Source organism: Phoenix dactylifera, chromosome 18, assembly GCF_051530095.1.
Source record: "Phoenix dactylifera cultivar Ajwa chromosome 18, Ajwa_hap1_PhDact_Kaust_v1.1, whole genome shotgun sequence".
NCBI lineage: Eukaryota > Viridiplantae > Streptophyta > Magnoliopsida > Arecales > Arecaceae > Phoenix > Phoenix dactylifera.
In genome coordinates, this window is record NC_143207.1 from 11,891,907 (window position 1) to 11,908,367 (window position 16,461).

Genomic DNA, 16,461 nt, shown 5'->3' on the forward strand with positions numbered 1-16,461 from the left:
TTCTCAAGTCGAGGGTGGCTTATTCTGGATTAAGTACTATCCAGGTTTCGTTATCCCGCAGCCGAGGAAATTCAGGTGAACTGAATTCCAAGGTCTAGAGAATCTTGGATGACGAAAAATAAAGCATAAAGCATTTTAATGAATTTCTGGATGAAGTGACTGGCAAGATAGATAATGTTTCATGCAGATCATGTGAGTTAATGAGACAAACATTTATCATACCTTAAAATCTCTCTTCTGGCTTGTGGCTTTTCAACCATCCATTGAAAATATATATCCTTTTTATCTCATATGCCAAAAATTCACGAGAAAACGATGCTAAAGAATGTCTCTCTCAGGCTGGTCTAGTATATCTTTATACAAACAAGGGCCTTGTCATTGCTTAATGAAGTCTCCTTGGGTGGGTCTCCATGGTTTAGTACTATGAGCATATATCTCCTTGCATACAAACAGGGGAGTGGCTTGTTCTGCAAGTAGTGCAATTATTTCTGATTTGTGATGTTTTATATGTAATTTCAGCCACTTCATTAATTAAATATAGTTGTCCGCTTCGTGGTCTCCAGATGCAACTCCTTGCTAGTGGATACCTTGCTATTCATATTAAATATTAATGTTCCTTCTCCAAAGGGCCAGTCAGTTTCTGCAGTCACCTGCCATTTGTAATTTCTGTTGTCCGATAATTCACAACTAAGTGATCACATATTTACCTATATTCTATGTAATTGAACGCTAAGATTAAGTTTTTCATTTATTTTAAATGAAACACCGTTTCTGAATTATAATTAATATGTCTTTCTGGGGCTACATGTAGACTTCTATAACTGGAATAAGGTCAAGATTCGATACTGTGACGGTTCATCATTCACTGGTGATATAGAGGCAGTAAATCCTGTAAGTCTGTTCCGCATTTTGCTTAGGCAAAATGTGCTGTACTTGCAATTTGATTACTATTTTTCCTCTTTTATTTACAAATCATAAATCCATTAATATAACAATGGTTTTTATGGCATCATCTACTTAGGCAACAAATCTTCACTTTAGAGGAGCTAGGGTTTGGCGTGCTATTATAGATGATCTACTGGCAAAGAGGATGAACAAGGCACAAAATGTATGTTCCTGTAAAGTAGCCAAAATGTTTTATTTGTACAAAATAGTGTTCTAATAATATCAGAGCTCGGTTTCAGATTCCTAGGGATTGTGTTTGAAATAGTCAGACGGAGCTTAAGTTTAGAATCTTTAGGATTCGTCGGAAAGTTTGAGAGATGGGTAGACATTAGGCCATTAGACGAAGGTATTTATTTGCTTTTATTATTGATAAATTTGTGTTATTTTATCAGAATTTTGAAATGCTAAAATTAGAATGCAACCTAATTATGGTCGTTACCAAAGTGTGAATAAGCTACTATGAGAGTTTTCTTGGTGGAGCAATTTGTATTTCAAGTGTTGATTAATTAGATTTTGACTAAATTAAGTGAAGGAATATTAATCATGAGATATTATCGTGCAATGTAATTATTTTGGAAGTTTAACTTGATATCAGACACTGTGGATATTGCTTCTAGTTGAAGTTAATTATTTTGGTGGCAAATTAAGATTCATCTATAAAAAAAAAAATGTTTAAAGTTTGGACTAGAAAATATTTATTGAAATCTGTATGTGGATCATGCATGGAACTCGTATATAGAAGGAAAATATACTTGGGGATGAGACTTAAGAATTTTTATTTGGCCCTAACCCTTGAGACTTGAAACAATTAAGATTGATATTTTGATGGATCTCAATGTAAAATCATAGAGCTTATATCTTGGAGGAATTTCTTGTAAAGCTTTGAACCAGATTATTTGATTTTTGTGAGTTAAATATTTATTAATCAAGGCTATGAGTTGATTGTGGATTTTGTATCACCATATGAGAAATGCAAGTGGGATTTCATGAGAGGCCCAAATAAGTTTAGCCTAAAAGAAAAGATTCGGGATGATTGAGTAAGCTCCTGAGTAAGTTAATCTAGAATCTTTTAATTATCAAAGCTTAGAATAAATATCAACTTGTATAATGGAAGTGCCAAGGAAAAATAGAATTGGCTTAGTTCAAATTTGGATCTAGAATATGATTACTTGATCATATGATGGTATAAATACGACAACTATCTCAAGGGTTAATCATGACCTAGTGTACTTGGGAAGCAAGGATAAAATTTTGCTTGGATATTAAAAAGAAAAAAAAATGCTAATAATTTGGGATCATTAAGAAAGTTTGGAGAATATTGATCTGAGTTGCGCAGCGGAAATTTGATGGACTGAGTAAATTTAAACTGGTCAAAAATATTGACTGTGTTTTGGTAACATGTTATGATAAAAGACTGTTGTTCAATAATGAAAGATTTTGTTAATAAGGAAAGGTGAACACTATTGATTCTCAGGTCAATCATGATACGATTATGTTATCTTCTGTATAAACTTTGCTATGTTTGGGTATGCTAAGAAAATAATAATTTGAGCGTATCATGACTCAGGTTAGTTGATTGTTGACCAAATATGGTCTAATTTGTTAAGTATCTGAATAAACCATGCATTATTTGCTCTCATCTTATGATTTATAAGTTTAAGTTAAAGGCTTTGTGGCATATTGAATCATGGTATCAATACTTTGCCTTCTTAGACCTACTTTTGCGATTTGATACAAATCATTTTTGAGATAAATCGTTGCTATCTAATGATTATCAGTACATGTTCATTTTGTGAATCATATTCTTAGCAACATAATAATTTGACTCTAAGGTTAGTCATTATCCTTTGAGGGATCAGCACACTACCGGTTGCTTCTGTTTATGCTTATATACTATTTGATACTGGTGCTGCACATTCATTATGCCATCGATATTTGTGCGAAAACATGATCTACCTTACATGCTGTTAGAGTATGATTTGCATGTTAACACCCCTGCTGGAAGTGGGATGATGGGTAATCAGGTCTGCAGGACTTGTCCGGTTCAGATAGTAGGTAAAGACTTGCCTGCTGATTTGATAGTTATAGATATGCATGACTTTGGCATAATTCTCGGTATGGGCTACTTAGCATCACACTTTGCTACCATTAACTGTCATGAAAAGCGGATAAAATTTTAGATCCCTCGAGATACTGAATTCAGCTTCATCGGCAGTGGTGCATATACCTCCCCTCGAATTATTTCTGCTATGCAAATTAAGCGACTACTTAGAAAGGGGAGTATGGCATATATTGCCACAGTGGTTGACACTAGACAGTCAGATCAAAGATTTGAAGATATCCCAGTAGTAAATGAATACCCCGATGTCTTTCCGGAAGACCTCCCTAGCTTGCCACCAGATAGAGAAATTGATTTTGCAATTGATTTGATTCCTGGTACCACACCAATCTCTAAGACCCCCTATAGAATGGCTCCAGTTGAAATGAAAGAATTAAAGGAGCAGTTGCAGGATCTTCTTGATAAGAGTTTCATCAGACCTAGTGTTTCACCTTGGGGAGCCCCAGTCTTATTTGTAAAGAAGAAGGATGGTAGTATGAGATTATGCATTGATTATCGAGTGATAAATAAAGTAACAATAAAGAACAAGTATCCTCTACCAAGAATTGATGACTTATTTGATCAGTTAAAGGGGTGATGCGATTTGGAATACGTGGAAAACTCAGTCCACGCTATGTGGGCCCCTTTTGAGATTCTGGAAAGAGTAGGAGCTGTGGCATACAAATTGACACTCCCACCTTCACTGTCTGGAGTCCACAACGTTTTTCATGTTTCTATGTTAAGAAAGTATATTCCAGATATGAGCCATGTGGTAGAAGTGGCTCCTTTGCAGCTTAGAGAAGATTTGACATATCCTGAGCAGCCTGTACGTGTGGTTGATAGAAAAGAGCAAGTGTTGAGGAGGCACACGATTCCTTATGTTAAGATCCAGTGGAGCAATCACTCAGAACGTGAAGCCACGTGGGAGCTGGAGGACAAGATGAAGGAAAAATATCCGGACCTTTTTGCAAGCTAAGGTATGTTAAATTTCGAGGACGAAATTTTTCTAAGGGGGAGAAAATGTGAGACACGGGCTGAAGTCGGCAGCCCCTGCTGACTTCAGTCCCGTTCTCTTTTTGGAAGGCCGGAACAGAGGATCGCGATTTGCGATCCTCTCCGGCTCTTCCGGGGATGATCGGGGCGGGGATGTCGCTAGTCCCGCGGCACCCCCCCCCCCCCCCCTCCAGCTCATCCGCGGCCGCGGATCTCGCTCGGCCGCCGCGATCTTCGCGGCGGAGAGCCATCACGAGGGGGGTGATAAAAACCCCCCAAATCCTCCTCCCTAGGGCAAACCGAGCCCTCTTCCTCCTTCTCTTTCCTCCTTCCCTCCTCCTCCTCTCCGATCGGTGTGTCTTCCCGACCGAGAGCCGCCCGGATCCCCTCCGCGAGCTTCCCCTGCTCCGAGATCCAACCCCTCGGCTTCAAACATCGCCGCCGTCGCTTGACGCCGGACCGAGCCTCCCTCGGCCGGGATTTGCCACCTCCGTCGATCGCCGGTAAGCCCTCCTCCGTCGAGATCCTCCTCTCCTCTGTTTCAGCCCAAGCAGCCGAGATCATCATCTCGGTTGCTTCTCCTCCCCGTCGGTCCCTGCAACGCCGCCGGCCGCCATGGCGGCTGGCTGGCAGTCGATCGAGGGGTGGCCCCCGGCCACCCAAGCCGGCCACCCCCGCCGGCCACCTCCCTCTCTCCTCCGTCTCTTCTTCTCCCCCTGTTCGTGGGGGGGAGTTTGGGGAAGGAGGAGGCCCATCACGGGCCAAACTGGGCCGTTGGGCCCAGTCCACTGCAGGCCCAACTTGGGCTCAGTCCAGTCCGGTTTGGCCCAGTTGGGCAATACCCCCATGGGCCCAACTTGGATCCAGATCAAACCCGAGAATCCGAACCCGAACCCGAACCCGAACCCAAACCTGAGCCCAAACCTGAACCTGAACTGGAACCCGAACCCGAAACCCGGGATCCGAAACCCAAACCCATTTGACCAATAAACAGATTTTTTGCAGTTAAGCCCTTGGCAGTATGCTATTTCAGAAATAGGGACTCCTGTAATTTGTATTTGATCCCTATAGGAAAGATTTATTACATAAAGGCCCCCAACTATATTTATTTAGTCCCCTCACCCAAGTTTTATTATAGAATAGTACCCTGTAATTAAGTATTAGTCCCTGCAATAAATCTTATTGTATAAATGAACAAATTAGAAGCCAACTTTGGGGGCCCTATTTAGCCGAGTCTATGCGGGCCCATTGGGCCGAGTCCGATATGGGCCCTATCAGGCCGTGCCCATTATGGGCCAACTTTGGGCTCTGTTGGGCCATGTCCAATAGTATTATTTTTAAATTTTGCTTAGTCTGAAATTAACAAGAAATTAATTAAACTTTAACAGGTGAACCTGATCCGTCTACCTGAAGTAGGAATCAAGCGAGAAGAAGTAAGTAACTTAATACTTCAAGTGTGATTTCTAAATTATTTAATAAACTGATTATGTTTTGATATATGTTTTGCATTCAGTAAAATGGGTGAGACATGTTAAATTTTATTTGAAAATCATGTTATATGCTCTAAAATCCATGAAATATAAATGGACAATTTTTGAAATATATTTTTATATATATATATGCATTCTCAGCATGGCTATGATCTGTTCTGTTCTGTTCTGGCCCCGCCAATGGGGTTTATACGTTAGACCTGTCGACTTGTAATCTGTGAGGAACCGGTTTCGACACCGTACCACCGGTGATTAGAATAGTGGTATTTGGACACCGTACCACCGGTGCTTAATAATAGTGGTGTTTGGCACCTTGTGCAACCCATGCCACTGGGTTACATGGCCGTAGCCTATTATGTTGAGATTCTGGTATCAGAGTTTTTGGAAAAATGATAATAAGTTTTGAAAATAATAAAACAATGTTATTTATGATTTATTTTATTATCCTGTATTTGATCTGATATGCTCTCACCCCACTTTGGGGTATTTTGTTGCTTACTGGGCTAGTGTAGCTCATTATTTTATTTTCTCTATTTTTCAGATCCAGAGGCTTGATCGCACGGGATTGGGGAGTGCGTTAGATTTTCCGACGATTCCTTCAGTTATTAGTCCTTTAGTTAGATTGATTAAAGTATTTGACTTTTATAAGCATATGCTATTTTGAAATTTTGTAAGACTGCTTTTGAACAATTTAAATAATTATGCCAGTTTTAAACATCTGTATCTGCTTTGATATGATCTGCTGCCTTGCACGCCTGTGCGGCCCACCGTGCGGGCGTGCGGCGTCTGCCGCGCCTCGGGCTTGGGGCGTGACAGATTTGGTGGTATCAGAGCCGAGGACGGCTCTTGTCCGATGGTGGGAAGGGTGTGAGGCCCAATAGTCCCACATCGGAAAGACTCGTTCTAGAGCCTGGGCATATGAGGCGGGTGACTCCAAATCCTGCAGACGCGTTTTGGGTGGAAAACAAAACCGGGGAGGGGTGAAGGACGCTTGCGTGAAGCTCCAGAACCGGACAATATCTGGCAGGGGAGCCTCGTGGTCCCCCTTCATGTGGCCCCCACGTGGGCACTAGGTGCCTCACGTGCCTCGCAAAGGCGGGGGCGTGACATTTGGTATCAGAGCCAACCCGGCCCATAACCTATGTGGACTAGGGGACACTGCAGCATGGATCCATTGGGGCTGACTACGGGCCAATCGTGGTGTTTGTGATTAGATTTGAATAGATTTGAACCCTTAGCCTGACGAGGACGTCAGGGCTTGAACGGGGGGAGTATGTGAGGACCCATGCGGGCGTGTGTTTAGTCCCACATCGGTTATTTGCTGGGTAGATCTTGGGTACTTATACAGGATCAAGGAACCCAAATAATAACTTCCGGCTAGCCATTTTGGGTGAGGTCCTGGGTTGTTACAGTCCTTCTGATCCCCGTAAAGTTTGGGGTGAATGCAAGCTTGATAGAAAGAAGTGTTCTTCGAATCAACTTCAGGTCATGCAAGGTCAGCACTTTAAGTTGTTTCTTATTGAAAGAAGTTTCTTTTTGTATAGCAAATTCACCAAACAGGCTTGGATTTTCAGAGCCTCCACCACTGACATTTTGTCCACACACGCATTCATTATTTGCTAAAAGAGAGATTTTTTTGGTGATACTTGTCACACCCCGAGCCCGAGGCGCGGCAGACGCCGCACGCCCGCACGGCGGACTGCACAGGCGTGCAAGGCATCGGATTACATCAAAGCAAATACAGATGTTCAAGACTTTATTTAAGGATTAATAGCAGATGCTTAAAATTGACAAAATACTTAAAATCATTCAAAAGCAGTCTTACAAAACTCCAAAATAACATATGCCAACATAATTCAAATGTCCAAACTAAACTAACTAAAATGCCAATAACTGAAGAATCATCGGAAACTCTAATGCACTCCCCAATCCCGTGCGATCAAGCCTCTGGATCTGAAAAATGGAGAAAACAGAATAATGAGCTACACTAGCCCAGTAAGCAACAAAATACCCCAGAGTGGGGTCAGAGCATATCAGATCAAATACAGGATAATAACTGAAATAAGTTATAAATAACATCATTTTTCTATTTTCAAAATTTATTATCATTTTTCCAAAAAACTCTGATATCAGAATCTCAACATGATAGGCTACGGCCACGTAACCCAGTGGCATGGGTTGCACAGAGTGCCAGAAACCACTATTATTAGCCACCGGTGGAAACGGTGTCCAGAAACCACTATTCTAATCACCGGTGGCGCGGTGTCGAAACCGGTTCCTCACAGATTACAAGTCGACAGGTCCAACGTATAATCCCCATTGGCGGGGCCAGAACAGAACAGAACAGATCATAGCCATGCTGAGAATGCATATGTATATAAAAATATATTTCAGAAATTGTTCAATTATATTTCACGAATTACAGAGCATATAACATGATTTTCAAATAAAATTTAACATGCCTGACCCATTTTACTGAATACAAAACATATATCAAAACATAATCAGTTTATCAAATAATTTAGAAATCACACTTGAAGTATTATGTTACTCACCTCTTCTCGCTTAATTCCTACTTCAGATAGGCGGATCAGGTTCACCTGTTTAAATTTAATTAATTCTTTGTTAATGTCAGAATTAAGCAAAAATCCAAAAATAATACTATTGGACACGGCCCATAGTTGGCCCATAATGGGCATGGCCTGATAGGCCCATATTGGGCACGGCCCAATGGGTTCGGATTTCGGGTTCCGGGTTTCGGATCCGGGTTCGGGTTCCGGGCTTGGATCTGAAAAGGGCCCAAGCTGGGCCCACAAGGGTACTGCCCGACTGGGCCCAATCGGACTGGACTGGGCCCAAGTTGGGCCTGCAGTGGACTGGGCCCAAGTTGGGCCTGCAATGGAGTGGCCCAACGGGCCCAATTTGGCCTGTGATGGTATCCTCCTTCCCCAAACCCCCTCACGGACAGAGGAAGCAGGAGAGACAGAAGAGAGAGGGAGAGGGCCAGCCCGGGTGGCCTTCGGCCTCCTCTTGGTCGACGGTCAGCTGGCCGCCAGCGGTTGCGGCGGTGACTGACGAGGAAGAGACCGAGAGTGGTCTCGGTTTGGGGCCAAAACAAAGGGAGGAAAGCATGCATCGGCTAAGATCGGAGAGCACAAAGGGAAGAGGGCTTACCGGCAGTCGACGGAAGTGGCGGATCTCGGCCGGGGGAGGCTCGGTCCGGTGTCAGGCGGCGGCGGCGACGCTTGAACCCAAGGAGATGGGTCTCAGAACAGGGGGTGGCCGCGAGGGGGATCCGGGCGGCGCTCGGTCGGGAGGGTACACCGGTCAGAGAAGAGGAGGAGGGAAGGAAGAAGAGGAGGAGGAGGAGGAGGAGGAGCTCGGGATGCCCTAGGGGAAGGAGTAGATGGGGCTTTATAGCCCCATCGCAACGGTTCTCCGCTGCGAAAATCGCGGCGGTCAAGCGAGATCCACGGCCGATTCACGGCCGTGAATCGGCCGTGGATGGACTAGGAGGGGCGCCGCGGGAATCTCGCGGCGCCCTTGCCTTGTTTGCCCCTCCGGAGGAGCCGGAGAGGATCGCCCACGCGATCCTCTGTTCCAGCTCCTTCCCCAAATGAATCGGGGCTGAAGTCGGCGAGGGCTGCCGACTTCAGCCCCGTGTCTCACATTCTTCCCCCCTAAAAAAAATTTCGTCCTCGAAATTTAACATACCTTAGCTTGCAAAAAGGTCCGGATATTTATCCTTCATCTCGTCCTCCAGCTCCCACGTGGCCTCTCGTTCTGAGTGATTGCTCCACTGGATCTTAATATAAGGAATCGTGCGCCTCCTCAACACTTGCTCTTTTCTATCAACCACACGTACAGGCTGCTCAGGATATGTCAAATCTTCTCTAAGCTGCAAGGGAGCCACTTCTACCACATGGCTCATATCTGGAATATACTTTCTTAGCATGGAAACATGAAAAACATTGTGAACTCCAGACAGTGAAGGTGGAAGTGCCAATTTGTAAGCCACTGCTCCTACTCTTTCCAGAATCTCAAAGGGGCCGACATAGCGTGGACTAAGTTTTCCGCGTATTCCAAATCGCATCACCCCTTTAGTAGGAGACACTTTCAGAAACACATGATCTTCGACCTGAAATTCTAATTCCCTTCTTCTATTATCTGCATAACTTTTCTGTCTGCTCTGAGCTATCCGGAGGCGTTCCCTGATCAGCTGGATCTTCTCTACTGTTTGTTGCACAATCTCGGGGCCCATAATTTTTCTTTCACCAACATCATCCCAACAGATAGGTGATCTACACTTTCTTCCATATAGAGCCTCATAAGGTGCCATTTGAATACTTGCCTGGTAACTGTTATTATATGCAAACTCAACCAAAGGCAAGCCCCAAATTACAAAATTATTTAAATTATTCAAAAGCAGACTTACAAAATTTCAAAATAGCATATGCCAACATAATTCAAATGTCCAAACTAAACTAACTAAAATGTCAATAACTGAAGAATCATCGGAAACTCTAACGCACTCCCCAATCCCGTGTGATCAAGCCTCTGGATCTGAAAAATGAAGAAAACAGAATAATGAGCTACACTAGCCCAGTAAACAACAAAATACCCCAGAGTGGGGTCAGAGCATATTAGATCAAAATACAGGATAATGTCTGGAATAAATCATAAATAACATCATTTGTTGTTTTCAAAACTTATTATCATTTTTCCAAAAACTCTTATACCAAAATCTCAACATAATAGGCTACGGCCACATAACCCAGTGGCATGGGTTGCACAAGGTGCCAAACACCACTATTATTATGCACCGGTGGTACGGTGTCCAAATACCACTATTCTAATCACCGGTGGTACGGTGTCCAAATACCACTATTCTAATCACCGGTGGTACGGTGTCGAAATCGGTTCCTCACAGATTACAAGTCGACAGGTCCAACGTATAATCCCCATTGGCGGGGCCAGAACAGAACAGAACAGATCATAGCCATGCTGAGAATGCATATATATATATATAAATATATTTCATGGATTTCAGAGCATATAACATGATTTTCAAATAAAATTTAACCTGTCTGACCCATTTTACTGAATGCAAAACATATATCAAAACATAATCAGTTTATTAAATAATTCAGAAAACACACTTGAAGTATTAAGTTACTTACCTCTTCTCGCTTAATTCCTACTTCAGGTAGGCGGATCAGGTTCACCTGTTAACATTTAATTAATTTCTTTGTAAATTTCAGAGCTAAGCAAAACCAAAAGTAATACTACTGGACACGGCTCAACAGGGCTCAGAGTTGGCCCACAGTGGGCATGGCCCGATAGGGCCCTCATCGGATATGGCCCGATGGGCCCTTATAGACTCGGCGTAATAGGGCCCTCCCAAAGTTGGCCTCTAATTTGTTCATTTATGTAATAAAATCCTTTGCAGGGACTAATATTTAATTACAGAATACTATTCTATAAAGCTTGAATGGACTAAATAAATATAGTTCGGGACCTTTATGTAATAAATCTTTCTTAGGGATCAAACATAAATTACAGAAGGCTCTTTTGTGCAATAATATACTATCAAGGGCTTAACTATAAAATTTTATTTATTGGCCAAATGGGTTCGGATTTCGGGTTCTGGGTTTCAAGTTTCGGATTCCGGATTTCGAATTTCGGGTCTGAACTGGGTTTCGGATTTCGGGTTCTGGGTTTCGGGTTCTGGGTTCGGATTTCGGGTTTCGGGTTCAGGTTCGGGTTCGGGCTCCGGGTTCGGGTTCAGAGTTGAACTGGGTTTCGAGTCGGATTTCGAATCTGAACTGGATTTTGAATTTCGGGTTTTGGGTCTGAACTGGGTTTCGGATTTTTTTTTTTTTTAACCGGGCCCAAGTTGGGCCCACAGTGAACCGGGCCCAGGTCGGGCCCACGGTGAACAGGGCCCATGCTTGGCCCTGTTCGGCCCGTAGGGCCTTCTTCCTCCCCAACCCCCCTACGGTAGGCGAAGACCGAGAGGGAGAGCGGAAGAGGAAGGGGGTGGCGGGCTGGCCGGAGGCCACTCCTCGGTCGACGGCCAGCCGACCGCAGTGGCGGCCGGCGGCCGTTGCGGTGGCCGGGGTCAAGATCAATCGAGAACGCTCTCGGTTGATGGGGCCAAAACAGAGGGAGGAAGACATTGCTTTCTATTTGGCATGGAATCAAGGGCAAAAGAGGAGGGCTTACCGGCGGTGGCAGAGGCAGTGGGATCTCGGTCGAGGCTGCTCAATCCGGCGATCAAGCGGTGGCGACGGCGACGCTTTCCGAAAGGGAAGTGGATCCCAAAATAGGGGAGGGCACGGGTGGTGATAGTGGTGGATCCGGCGGCCCGCCAGCCACTTGGGAGGCAAGAGCAGAGGAAGAAGAGGGAGGAGAAGGAGAAGAGAGGGCTCGGTGGTGCTCTAGGGCAAGAAAGGGGGGGGGGGGGGGGGTTTATAACCCTATTTCTACAGCTCGGTGGGGCGAAATCAACGGCCGCTCGTGCTGCCGTGGGGTGGTCGCGGAATGACCGCGGGGCTGCCGCGTAACGCCCGCGGTGCAGCTAAAAGAGAGATTGAATCATATGCCCAATTTCCAGTTCTTCCTTCTAGTTATCTTACATGGGAACAGCAACATAAATATCATCATGTAACGATGCAGAGTCATGAATTATTACATGTTTATTATAATTGAAGATTTTAGTTTCTCTAGGCCAGTTGAACTGTTGATTTGTTGTGTTTGAAGAGTATGGGATTAACATATTTTTTGATGTTATAACAGGTTTCAGATCAGAGTTTATGCGTGCACTGCCTGCAAACTCATCATCTATAGGCATGTTTATAGACTCGTGTTATTCCCACTGCCAATCAGGGGCTCAGGAGACATGGTTAAGAAGTGATTCTCCTGTTATAGATAAGATGGTAAACTCTACTATATTCTACTTAATTCCAAATATTCAGTGGTGGTAGTTGACACGTGTGGATCGCTACTTTCTGATTTTTTTTTTTTACAGAAAAAAAAAGAAGATATCATTGCTCCTTCTGTCATAACTTGCAGTGCTTAGTCTGAAATATGTTGATTAGAAGTATATATTGTTTTAGCGCCATTGCAGGCTACTGATGCATTTAGTTGTTTTTTTTTTTCTTTTTCAACTTTTCACCGTCATTATGATCTATTATATAGTTGCATGTTGTTGGTTGTTATGTTGCATTTGAACCAAGATTTTTGTATCAAAATAAAAATTACTTAATATTAGGCTTGTGCGATGGAATTTATGATCATTCCAAGTGCACAACTTTTATAGGCTGTCTTATCTTTATAGTTTTCTTTTTGCAGCCAATTGCAAAAGCAGTTGGAGACTGGTATTTTGGCCGGACTTCCATGCGGAAGATTGACTGCCCCTACCCATGCAACCCAACATGTCACAACCGCGAAATTGATTAAGTATAAAATTAGCTACCTTGGCTTGTGCATTGATGTGCTATACTGTCACTATATTGTTTATCTTTCATGTAAACCATTCCTAAAATCAAGTGGCACTTCTTTTGTGCTCTCTGTAGGCATGTCTTTGGTCTTCTGTCAGCAGAAGCCAGTTTGATTAATTTAAAGATCAGTTTGTTTTACTTAAATATTATCAAGTGCTAGTTGGGACTTATTCGCCCTATGAATGCTCAAAAATGATATGTCAATTTAGCCATTCAAACTATTGCGAAATTGAATGCGCATTAAATGGAGTTTACTCCTTCCAGCTATTGCTCGCATTTATTTCTGGAACCAAATGCATTTAAAGTGGATCTCGAATTCAAAAAAGTAAAAAATAAAAAAAGAATAATAGTGGATCCTGAACTGAGCATCATACAAAATTAAAATATTTATAATTATTTATTAACTCTCCGCGGCAGCAGAGTCTTAATTGAGACTTTTCAAAAAATTAATTTTGGATCTTACGCTTGTTATATCCAACATGCGTCGGCATCATGTTTGTTCAAGGCAATGCCCCACAAAATTGATGAAGGTAATGAGGTCATGTTTGTTAGATTTGGATGTTTCTACCTGTCATATAGATCAAAATCTTCCTTAAGGCAAGCCCTAATTCAGTGCAAGCCGATGCAGCTTGATCGAGAAAAAAATGCAAATCAAAAGAAAAAAGAAAAAAAAAAGAAAGTGAAATAATCAACGAACATTATTTTGATAATTAACATATTAAGCACTCAAAGAACATTTTTACTATCTCTGAAAAAAAAAATCTGAGTTCAAAGAACACCATTCTAACATTGTCCTACTAAAACATGTCTACTTCCACAACAAAGCTACTCGTTATTTATTAGTTTTTGATGGACCAAACAATATTAGTATCCATCTTGAAATGCTTCTAAATTGGGATGAAGGTTTAAATCAATGTTTCATATCTAAATTACAACCATCAAAAGACTTTATTATCAAACTAGAGAGATCTATGGATAACATGGCCATGATTGTTAGAACATGGAACTTCCAAGCAGATAAAGGAAACCACCGAGCAAGAACCATCAAGGAACAGTTGGTGCAAGCTGTAAAGTATATATATATATATATATATATATATATATATATATATATATATATATATATATATATATATATATATATATATATATATATATATATATATATATATATATATAGGTATAAAGAAATTAATGAAACACGAAAAGGAGTCCATACGTTGATCGAGAGCAACATCCGGCCCATGCTCATCTCGGGAAGGACGTTAACGTCCATTCCTTTTCTCGCACTAACCTACTCCGCGGAGTGTCGTATCCTACGTTTCGCACCAATCGTAAAGGATGGCACAAAAATTTAACAACAGTGATGAAGAAACAGAATGAGATTCTAGTGCAAAATATTACAACTTACGCTGTTCTGGTGGAGTAGCTTAATTCGTCCCTATTCTGAGGTTGGAACGTGGAGAGACTCTCTCTTCCTCTCTCTCTCTCTCTCTCTCTTTTTTTCTTTCTTTATTTATAGACGGATGTTTTAAATTAAATAAGGAAAAATATATTGCGATCAATCGATAATTAGGCCGTTAGATTATGTATGAATATATAAAATTATTTTTTAAAATATATCTTAAATATTTTTTTTTGATGGTGATGTTTGAAACCTGGACTTGAAAGGTCAAAAAGTGTGCGCTCGAGTCATGTGGCGATAATCTTCATGGGCCCACCAACCATTAAAAGCCGTTCGGCTATTCTTTTCAGAGTGCCGTTCTTTGGTCTATCTTTTTGTGTGCTACTTTCGGTTTCTGAGGCACTTTATCTATTTTTTTTTTTTTGAATAACTTTTTAAGTGCAGAGCATGGCAGCCGAAATTATTCTTTTTGACTATGAATTTTAATCTTATCAGCAACAGCATTTTTTTTTTTTTTTGTGGGTCATCTTCATCCTTTTGAAATGCTAGGTTCCTTGTCAAAATCACTTTGTTGGTGTCCTGTTAACTAACTTGGAATGTTGTTTCCATGGATTTGCTCTCCATGTCGCATTCAGTGTGAAGGTGAAATCAAATCCATCCTCATGCAATTTGTACCTCACAGATTAAGCTTGATAACCTTTTGAAATAGCTTTGCATGTTTTGGCATCATCATCACGTCTTCTATCAGCAAAGTTACAAAAGAATAGTTAAAGATACACTTTAAACATTGTTGCAGCTGGGTGTCATGCATTACTGAGTTTACTTTACTTATTTACGTGATGCTGTTCAATTATATGTAAGAGATGAACAAAACAAAACAAAAAAAGCTCCGTGAGAATTGAAATATATTTTTCAAATTATATAAACTTAATTATTGTAGCCTTGCTCTAACCCGATTTTTTCGACCAACTTTATTGCCATTCTTTTTTTTTTTAATGTACGAAGACATACTATATATAATAACTCTCACGTACATTTCATCTTGTTGGGTTGTGGAGCCTGATCCATTCCCTTTTCCTAGACCCCTATGTGCACTATGGTGGTGGAGGATCAAGGGAAGACAAGCTGGAAAGAGTTTCGAGAAGATTCGGAGTTGAATCAGCAAAGAAAGAAATATTCAGCAAGGTCCGGAGTCGACTCCAGCAGACTTGGAGTCGACTCTGGCACGCAGGAAGTCTTGGCACAGCTTTTGGAGTCGACTCCAGCAGAACGGGAGTCGACTCCCCAGTGTTGGAGTCGACTCGAGAACTCTAGGAGTCGACTCCCACAGGCAGACAGAGAGGCATTTTTCTGTGGACTGTTTGCCGAGTCGACTCGCAGAATTGCGGGAGTCGACTCGAGCACGGGTTTCACGCGAGGCTGAGTTATGAACCGGGTCCAAGCCAAGGTTTTTGGTAGCCCTAATCAAAGTAAGAGATTGGGAGGTATATATAGACTTCTTAAGGGACACGAGAATAGAGGTTGCAACCCAGAGAAACCCTAGAACTCATCAACGAGAGGTTCCAAAAGGAAGATCCTTTGTGTGCATCAGCAAGACGTCGTGTTACTCGTCTTGAGAGAGATTGTTTGCTGTGAGAAAGAGAGTTTGTTTCTCTTCTCTTGAATCTCTGTAACTTCCTTTGATCATATAGTGAATTATTGATCTGTGCGGCTGTGGACGTAGGAGCAAGAGACTCCGAACCACATAAACTTGCTTGTCTTGTGCGTTTTGCTATTGTTTTTGCCGTGTTATTCATCTCTCCTACTATCCTTTATATTCCGCATTTGCTGTTTGATTCCTAACAACTGGTATCAGAGCCATCTGGTTCGAAGGAATAAGTGGGAGCAATGGCGGCTGAAGAAGGCAAGGTCAAGATTGACAGATTCGACGGCAAAGACTTTGGTTTCTGGAAGATGCAGATCGAAGATTATTTATATCAGAAGAAACTTCATCTACCTCTTGAAGGTATGAAACCGACAGGTATGTCA

At 42.1% G+C, this 16,461-nt stretch overlaps 1 protein-coding gene and 1 long non-coding RNA gene across 2 annotated transcripts; both read left to right on the forward strand.

Moving 5' to 3' along the window:
- Positions 1–786: 786 nt before the first annotated feature.
- LOC120107228 (pectin acetylesterase 8-like) lies at positions 787–13,166 on the forward strand (the record flags this gene model as incomplete). Its single annotated transcript, XM_089928550.1, has 6 exons — positions 787–891; positions 1,022–1,108; positions 2,755–2,777; positions 6,939–7,021; positions 12,325–12,464; positions 12,880–13,166. Coding segments are annotated over 6 exons (546 nt in total), but the record flags the coding sequence as incomplete, so codon positions are not given.
- On the forward strand, positions 4,392–6,168 carry LOC149750920 (uncharacterized). The gene is made up of 3 exons (XR_016399023.1): positions 4,392–4,539; positions 5,425–5,469; positions 6,068–6,168. It is a non-coding gene; the product is annotated as an uncharacterized LOC149750920 (long non-coding RNA).
- Positions 13,167–16,461: the final 3,295 nt, after the last annotated feature.